Genomic DNA, 9,382 nt, shown 5'->3' with positions numbered 1-9,382 from the left:
AGGGGGAGACCCCGAGCCGCCGCAGCGCGCGAAACAGCTGATTTGCGCGCTGCTGCTCCCCCTCCCTCCCAGGTTTCAGAGCCTGGGAGGGAGGGCGAGTAGCGGCACGCAAATCAGCTGTTTCGCACGCCATGGCAGCAGCAGCGGAGGTGAGCTAGGTCGGCTGGGGCACATTTTTAGGGGCGGCATTCTGGCGCCGGCCATGCCGCCCCTAAAAATGTGCCACCCCAAGCACCAGCTTGTTTTGCTGGTGCCTAGAGCCGGCCCTGACCCCGTGCAATGGGAATGGAACGTGGATGTTACACTGCTGATCTGGTGGCATTGTGCACCCACTTTGCACAGTGCTCAATGACTACCCAAAGTGCAAGACAGTTTTGAATGCAGCCTTGCTGGCCAAATTCTCATTCTCATTTCCCGCAGTGTAAAGGAGACTTCACATGGATATGAATAAAATGTACTGTCACTGGAAGGCCCTTATACATTGCCAGAGTGGCATAAAGCGTAAACCTAAATCTCGGCATACATGCAAATCAGGGACTTAGTGTCTAACTGGGGTGAGTGAAAGTGACACAGGATATAATTCTTCCTGTTTTGTATTACAGAATGTAAAGCTGACTGTGATACCTGCTTCACCAAAAATTTCTGCACAAAGTGTAAAAGTGGGTTTTACTTACACAACGGAAAGTGCCTTGAAAACTGCCCTGAGGGGCTGGAACCCAACAATCACACGATGGAGTGCACCAGTATTGGTAAGTAGAGTCTCCAGCCTAAGCCCCAGTACAGCAAGCCCTGCAAGTGTAGAACTCATATTGACCACATGGAGTCCGCGCAGGGGAGGACTTGCAGGAATAGGTTTAGAGTTAGGAACAGGAAACCCAATACTGCATCTGAATTATTTTTAAGAAAGGTTCAGTCACAAGAAGTGTTCTCCAGTGCCATAACCTCAAGGTGTTTCCTGAATCTGCCCTCTGGCCCCTTCAGAACAATCCATTGCCCTCTGATGAGCAACTTCCAATTATTAGGGACTCTCTTGTGCCAGTTAAGCATAGGCCAATGTTTGGGATGATATGGAACACCTCAGGAATTCTACCTCAGGGATTCCTCCCCAAAATCTCCAGCATGCTGGTGAATATCAGTTGTACTACACCCCTTCAGGAAATGCAACATGCTTCCTCTTCCAACCGAGCCAGCTCCGCTAACTGGCGCTTGGGGGTAGAGGGCAGAGCCATTGCTCCTTCCCACACCCATTGAGGTGTCTTGCAGCATTGACAACCTCAAATGTTAAAAAATCATGAGTCAGCCCCCCTTCACCTCCCCCTCAATCATGAGATTTTTATACAGATGTTGGGTTTTTTATTTGTCTTCTGGTTTATGAGCCTTTAAGGTGCCCTCAGGTCACATTTTTTAAGCTTTTGTCCACAGCTGTGAGGAGTAGAAACTCACTTAAAAACTAATGGAAGCTGAGATTCTGATGTAATCACTTGACTCTAGGAGCTGGGGCTTTAATTAAAACTTCAAATATTGTTGCAAATCAAGATAAATTCATGGGAATAGGCAATACTGATCCTATCACTCAGAAAGTGCACAGAGGGGAACAGTCCTTATGCTTCTTGTGCTGCCCCATGTTGTGCAGCCACAGAGCTCTGTGCTACTGCCTGGCACTGGTGGAAGTCTGCTCACCCCCACGAATGTGGATGTAAATCTCACGGTACCAGTGGAAACTGTGTGCATATTTTGAGAGGGAAGCAAAGCTTGAGCAGGTTTGAAAGGAATACAAATAATGTACAATAGTTTTGCAGCTCTCTTCCCAAATATATATTTACCTCAGGTGGTGGTGATGGTTTTCATAGTTTGATTTCCAAGCAAGGACTTTCATCAAAACAAAGAAACCTGAATAATCGTTTCTGCTTCTTTGGTGTGTGTTTCAAGCTGCCTAGGACCTAGCTGCTTTAACAATGAGTCAGTCTTGACTAGGAAAAGTCATTAAAAGCTGCAGAGAAAAAACAGACCTTTGCTGTGCATGTAAAGACCTATTATTTTAATAGGAGATCCTCACATGTAATATGAAAAGCAAAATGAGCCACATAACAATTAAGTGGAGATTGCTTGAGATCAGTTGTCTTCTAGGGTTTGTAAAATTTGGAAATAAGTTGCAGAGATGGAAAAATCTATTAGGCCATTAAATCCATCATCCTCATATTGTTGCAGGGTGTATTCCTCTAGATCAAGGGTGGCCAACCTGAGCTTGAGAAGGAGCCAGAATTTACCAATGTACATTGCCAAAGAGCTACAGTAATATGTCAGCAGCCTCCCATCAGCTCCCCACCTCGCTCCCAGTGCCTCCAACCCACCGGCAGCCCTGCCAATCAGTGCCTCTCCCTCCCTCTCCGCACCTCCCGATCAACTGTTTCGTGACATGCAGGAGGCTCGGGGGTGGGGAGGGGGAGGAGTGAGGACATGGCAGGCTCAGGGGAGGGGGCAGGAAGAGGTACAGGGCCTGTAAAAGAGCCAAGGGTTGAGCAGTGAGCACCCCCTGGCACATTGGAAAGTTGGCACCTGTAGCTCCAGCCCCGGAGTTGGTACCTATACCAGGAGCCACACATTAACTTCTGAAGAGCCGCATGTGGCTCCGGAGCCACAGGTTGGTCACCCCTGGGATGTATATGGTATTAAACATATGCTACATTTAATCTGCAGAAGAAAAATTAGGAGATGGGCCAAACTAGGACAATTATTCAAAAGCACACTCCTAAACATTGAGAATTATCTACATAAGCATTACAGAAGCACACAAAATGCACTAGGTGATGTACAAGTCTAGCAAGGCACTCTTTGCTAAAGAATTTACAACAATAAGGGAGCTGGATCCAAATGTCCCTGGTCTGGGCTTTGTAAAAGCAAAACCCTACCAATGAAGTCCTCCAAACCCAACATCTCTCCCAGTTTTCCCCACCTTTACCTGGTATGTGTTACAAATAGCATCCCTTTCATGGCTCTTGACTACATTGTCAATACCAAGAGAGTGAACAGCATGGGCCTGATTCTCCTCTCACCCGGGTATGAATCAAGTTTGATTAGGGTTACCATATTTCCACAATCAAAAAAGAGGACACTCGGGGGGGGGGAAGAAGCCCCGCCCTCGCCCCGCCCCATCCACTCCCTCCCACTTCCCACCCCCTGACTGCCCCCCTCAGAACCCCAACCCCCCCTGCTTCTTGTCCCCTGACTGCCCCCTGCTGAGAAGCCCCCCACCCTAACTGCCCTCCCCCCCCCACCAGGACCCTACCTATCCCCTGACTGCCCCGACTCTTATCCAACTCGCATGGGTGGCAGGGTTGTAGAAATGTTGGTGGCGCCCAGAACCCCACCACCCACCCACATGCCTAAGGCTCTGGGAGGGGGGTTAGGTGGGAGGAGGAGGTCTGGGGTGCAGGTCCTGGGCTGGGGATTAGGGTGCAGGAGGGGTGCAGGGTGCAGGTTCTGGGATAGAGTTTGGGTGCTGGGTGCAGGCTCCGGGCTGGGGCAGGGAATGGGTGTGCAGGAGGGGGGGAGGGGTGCAGGCTCTGGGATGGAGTTTGGGGATGGGAGGCAGTGCAAAGGGAGGCGGTGCGGGCTTTGGGAAGGAGTTTGAGGGCAGGAGGGGGTGTGTGGGAAGGGGGAAGGGGTTTGGGCGTGAGTTTGGGGATAGGAGGGGATGCAGGGTGAGGGCTGTGGGTCTGAGGATGAGGGGTTCATGATGCAGGAGGGGGCTCAGGGATGGAGCAGAGGATTAGGATGTGGGGGGATGAGGGCTGGGGCTGAGGGGTTTGGGGTGTTGGAGAGGCTCAGGGCTAGGGTGGAAGGGCAGGGTAAGGGCAGCCTGTCTTCCCATTAGTAGATGGGGGACACTAGGACCGGGGGGCAGCAGACAGCAGTTGCTGCTGGCTCTGGCAGTACAAGCAGTCAAGGGAGAGGCAGGCGGAGGTGGCCCACGGGGGGGGGACTTGAGGAGGGGGTGTGGCAGGTGGAGGCCGGGGACCCATCCAGCACTCCCCCGCTCCCTGACTGCCCCCTCCCCGACTCCCCTTACCATTCTGGCTCCACATGTTTGCAAAACACGCTGCCCGGTGGGTCGGTTTGTGTGTTACACAGGCTGCAGACAGAGAGAGGGGGGAGCAGGGGAGGGCTCTGGCTGCTGGAGGCCAATGGGAGTGGGTCAATCGGCCCAGCCACCCAATCAGCAGCTGCATTCTGCATGGAAGGGAGGGAGGGAGGCGAGGGAGAAAAACTCCCCGGACATTTTAACCTTGTTACCAATTCCTCCCGGACGGCTATTTAGAGACGCAAAAGCCAGACATGTCCATGGAAATACGGACGGATGGTAACCCTAAGTTTGATTCCACTGAAGTCTGTGGAATTATGCTTCTGTAAAAAGCAGTGTGAGATCAGAATCAGGCCCAATGTCTCATTTTGCCAAAACCATCTTTTTTTTTTTGTTGCTATAATTCTTGAATGGAATTGGCAAAAACAGTGCAGCTAGTGTGAAATAATCCTACTTGTACATACTTGATTAGCATTATTTTACAGTTGAGTGCATCCTGGACAGGCCAAATTCTCCTCTCAGTTATACCTTTGTAGATCCAGAGTAACTCCATTTAGGTAAACAGAGTTACTCCCAATTTGGACAGGGGAAATTGAGAGCACTATTTGGCCCAGTTTCTCATCTGAGACTGGTCTTAGAAAGAAGACTTATTTGCTCAAGGCCAGCCTGCTTTTCAGTTTGAAGATGAATTCATTTTTCTTACATTTTGGTTGATGCATAATAAAATGAATATCCTGTATGCATTGTGTGGTCCTAAAGCTTCCGGTCCGGCTCAGCATGTCGTATGTTTGTTACAGTGCATTGTGAAGCTAGTGAGTGGAGTCCATGGAGCTCCTGCACAAAGAAAGGAAAAACATGTGGCTTCAAGAGAGGAAATGAAACAAGGGTCAGAGAAATTGTACAGCATCCTTCAGCACAGGGCAATCCGTGCCCAGCTACAAGTGAAAACAGAAAATGTATTGTACAAAGAAAGAGATGTCAGAAGGAAGGAAAAGGTACCATGTTATCACCATCATATGAGCTTGACATAGAGTTTGTTTAATAATTCACTTCTGAACTCCTGGGCCTGCATTTCTTAAGCCACCAAAACTCCCACTGCCATTAATGTTTGTTTGGCCTGAGTGAGGAGATGTGGAATCGTGTCCTCACACAGAGTAAAAACTGCGCCGACGCCTTTCAAAATCTGCCTTCTGTCTGATCAAACTCTAGAAGTATTTCCTCTCAGTGGGTTCTGCAGGCAGAACTGCCATTGGCATTAGTGCAAGACCTGGGTGCGTAGTTAAAGGAAACTCATACAGCTAAATAAGCTGAGGCCAAAAATGTTAGCCCCGTACTCTAAGCTGTGAATTCGGTGGGGAAGTGCACTGCACCAACCCCATACCTGGCACAGCATTCTTCCCCCAATGCATTGCCACAGCTATTCTGGCTGTCACACGGGAGTGGATGGGAACCCACGCTCCTCCCAGTTCCTGCTCCTTCCTGCCCACTTCTCAACAACATGAAGAAAGGGTCACAGCCCCATGGAGACTGCTCCCCCTTCTGCACTGCTACTCATGGTATGGGTAGAGCACTGGGAGTCAGAGAGGGCCTTACACCCCTCACTCCCTGCCTGGATACACAAGATGGACCATGCTTTGGGTTCAAATTAGTTAATTAGTATTTAACTAGTAGCTGAAAACCTGTGCTGTCCCGCAGGTATAATTTGTAGTCATGTGTGTAAAAAAGCCCAAATGGCTACAAAATGAAAAATTGGACATTAACAGACTGCCCATGGAAGATTGAACCTGGTGATTTTCTGAACAAGAAGAGCCCTCACCAGGCTTGTAGCTGTTTCCATTGCTTCACACTAACTCAACAGACATTGTAAGCTTCAGAGTGATGTTTGGGGTGATTGTGTGCGCTAGTTGTGTGGTTGATTTGTGTCTGGGGAGCCAGTTATTGTGTGTGCTGTGAGATTTGCAGTGAGTTGTGCAGGTGCCAGTTGGTCATATGGATACTCCACCAACTGGGCAGTTTCCCTCATATAACCAATGAACTTGTTGCATGCAAATTAGATGTAGAGTAAGGGTAGTGATAGGCTGAATTACCTCTGCTATCACAATGCTCTAGGACTCTTGGTATGACCTAGACACATGCTTACTGGAGCTGTACACCTCATGGGTGTAATTCGTAAAATCAAAATGGCTGAGAGCTTAAAAATTGGATGGTAATAGATGTGATATCCAGTGACGAATCAACTTGGTGATACTCTGAACAAAGAGAGCTCTCAACCATGCTTGTAGCTGCTTTCATCACTTCACATTAACTATACAGACATTCTAGGCTTCAGAGTGACACACAGAGTGACATTCCCAGAATCCTGTGTAGGTTGTTATCAGTTACCAATGGTTTGTTGCAAGTTACTCATAGAAATGGACAAACTTTTTGCTACTATTAATATTTTTAGGGCTGGATTGTTTCATAAGGCCACAGGCAACAATAAAGGATGGGGTGTTCCTGCCCCAGGCAGGAGCATGACAGGGAAGGAATGATGACGCAGGGGTCTACAATTCCCTTCCTGCATCCTCCTTACTGTGGGAGGTAGCGGTCAGGGCTGGCCTATGGGAGCAGCAGATTGTACTTTCCCCCACCCCATACTAGTTTAGCTTTGCTGGGCAGTGTACTGAAGGCGGTGGAGCGAAGGCTCCATCCATTCCCCATCCACACCCTACCCATATTCTCCGGGGATAGCAAACAGCAAGAGCACAGCATTCATTTATTCCTATATACCAGCAATTCGGAAACTGGGGTCCGCGCACCCCCGGGGGTCCACGAGGGCACTCCAGGGGATCCGCGAATCAACTGCACACCGCGGAACACCTGTGGAGTGGGGGCGGGTCCTGGGGCTGAGTGCCTCTCTTGGAGCTAGCATCTGCACTGCTGCAAGAGGAGCAGGATCGTCCCACCCGAGCCAGCAGGGTTGCACGCAGAATTCACATTGTGTTTTCAGACACGCTGAATGGCTCCTCCTGTGCTTTTCCTCCGCTGCTGATTTTCATAGCTCCAGGCGGTGCGCGAGTCATGGCCGGGGCCACCGGCCCTGCTGATCAACTGCACGCTCAGCACCAGGACCCGCCCCCACTCCACAGCTGTTTCACAGTGTGAAGTTGATTAGCGGGGCCAGCGGCCCCGGCCATGACTCGTGGACCGCCTGGAACCGTGAAAATCAGCAGCAGAGGAAAGCACAGGAGAAGCCAGAGCAAAGCAGCCCCTGCCAACCGGCGGGTGCGTCTGAAAGCCCGGTGTGAATTCTACATGCAGCCCTGCTGGCTCGGGCGGGATGATCCTGCTCTTCTCGCAGCAGTGCTGACGCTAGCTCCAAGAGAGGTGCTCAGCCCTTGGACCCGCCTCCACTCCACAGCTGTTCCGCAGCATGCAGTTGACTTGCATCCAGAGACATAAATAGGTTCTTACTTCCTCTGGATGCTGCTACGCAGTTGCACAGCTCGAGAGACAATCTAGCTAACCCTCAGTAACAAAGGGTCATAACCAGTTTTTTGGTTTGGGGGGGTTTTTGCGAGGAGGGGCAGGGGAATTGTTTTGTTTTGTTTTTTGCTGCCAAAGCTTGAGCAAACAACACAAGACTGAACATTAATGCTGGAACTGTAAATAACATTTTTCTCTGGGTGATGATGATGTTGTGCATGCATATGGTATTTTGGCAGCATCTTCATATTGGTCAAGACATTTCACTTTGAAAAATGTCTGCTGTTCATGTGTAGTAAGTACTTTAAAAGAAACTCCTCACGTATTTTACTGTCAATTCTTACTTTGTGCTTGATGGGACTTGTGCCAAACCATATTTGCAAAATATTGTATGCCACAAAAAGTCCTTTGAGGTAATAAATCTATTTTTGCAAAGTGCATAAGGTTGTTTCTTTTGAGCAAGTAATGGACCATAGTCTGCCCTGTTTTACACCCAGTGCTCAACCACTTTGAAACTAGTGTGGTTGGATGAAGTATAAATTACAACAGCACCTTTCCCAGTGGGATTTGTGTGTGTGTGTATGTCTGAAGGCAAAATGGAGCCCTTTGCTCTTTTAAAAGTTTTTAAATCCACAGCTACACCTAACCCCTGTAACAGTAGCCATGATTCTCTGTCATCTTTGCTTTTATACACCTCCATAAAGGAGATGGATTATTTTTTAAAGAAAATCTTTAATAAAACCAAGGAAATTCATACAAAAAGCCAACTAGGTTAAAATAACATTAAGGACTGGATTATGGTGACACAAGCCAGGAAACTGAGACTTAAGGCTAAAAGTCTATACTTACTTTTCTACTGGAAAAAGGGAAATGAAGCTTTTCACCTTAATCTCCAGGCCACTTCTGCCTCCTCACTCTGACCTCCCCTTCTTCCACAAAAAGAAAGTTTTGTTCCTTCTTGAGTGACACCTCAAATATACAAGAGCTCCACAGGCTAAATTCATTCAGCGAGCTACACAGTAGGAAACAGGGGGGAAAGAAAGTTCTAGAAAAGCAAAGATAAAACAAGCAAAACTGGGTTCACTGTTAAGAAAAAATGAAAACCACACTTAAGTAACACAGAAAGCTATTTTGCAATGCATATGTTGTTACATCTATTATATTAAAGGCCACTGATAGATCTAGTAGTATCTAGGGTTACCATACGTCTGGATTTCCCCGAACATGTCCAGCTTTTTGGTCCTCAAATCCCCATCCGGGGGGAATTTCCAAAAAGCCAGACATGTCCGGGAAAATAGGAAGGCATAAGCCAGGGTCCGCCCGGCCCCAGCACGACCCGACGGGTCTGCAGCGCAGCCCAGCCACCCCGGCTACAGCAGTGGAGGGGCCGCTGTTGCCCCCGCAGGCCGGAGGGACCGCGCGCCCCAGCCAAGCCCGCAGGACTACAGGGAGGCCAGGTCCAGCCAGCGGCTCGGGCTTCCCTTGTGGGTGGGGACCCCTGGCCATTGGGGGACCTTTCTGTGGCCCCGTCGCCCCGTGCGGCTCGGAACTCGGCGCCGCGGGAGCTGTTTCCAGCAGGGACAGACAGGCCGGGGAACGTGCTCGGTGGCGGCAGGAAGGAGGCTGCGGCATGGGGCGGGGAGTGCAGCATGTGCCGGGCCTGCAGGGATCTGCACCGTCCCAGTCACCGCTGACCGTCCGAACCCCCTGCCAGGCAGAGGCTGCCAGGGGAGCAGGGCAGGCGGGGGGATGCAGAGGCTGCAGGGCAAGGAGGAGCAGGGCATGTGGGGTCATAGAGGCTGCAGGGGCAGGGCAGGTGGGGGGCGCAGATGCTGC

The 9,382-nt window shown here is 49.9% G+C and overlaps 1 protein-coding gene and 1 long non-coding RNA gene across 2 annotated transcripts in view; one reads left to right on the top strand and one right to left on the bottom strand.

Moving 5' to 3' along the window:
• Nucleotides 1–9,382, top strand: part of RSPO3 (R-spondin 3) — a 93,280-nt gene that overhangs the window by 50,695 nt on the left and 33,203 nt on the right. The window contains exons 3-4 of the mRNA XM_034765723.1: nucleotides 603–749; nucleotides 4,879–5,076. Coding sequence (XP_034621614.1) covers nucleotides 603–749; nucleotides 4,879–5,076 — 345 coding nt within the window. The remainder of the gene's footprint in view (nucleotides 1–602; nucleotides 750–4,878; nucleotides 5,077–9,382) is intronic.
• LOC117874958 lies at nucleotides 674–4,093 on the bottom strand. Its single transcript, XR_004645134.1, has 3 exons — nucleotides 4,070–4,093; nucleotides 1,824–1,990; nucleotides 674–789 (listed from the first exon to the last, which is right to left on the bottom strand). It is a non-coding gene; the product is annotated as an uncharacterized LOC117874958 (long non-coding RNA).

This window comes from Trachemys scripta, chromosome 3 (genome assembly GCF_013100865.1).
Source record: "Trachemys scripta elegans isolate TJP31775 chromosome 3, CAS_Tse_1.0, whole genome shotgun sequence".
Taxonomy (NCBI): domain Eukaryota; kingdom Metazoa; phylum Chordata; order Testudines; family Emydidae; genus Trachemys; species Trachemys scripta.
Note: the sequence above shows the minus strand (reverse complement) of the source record. Positions and strands in the feature narration are given on the sequence as shown.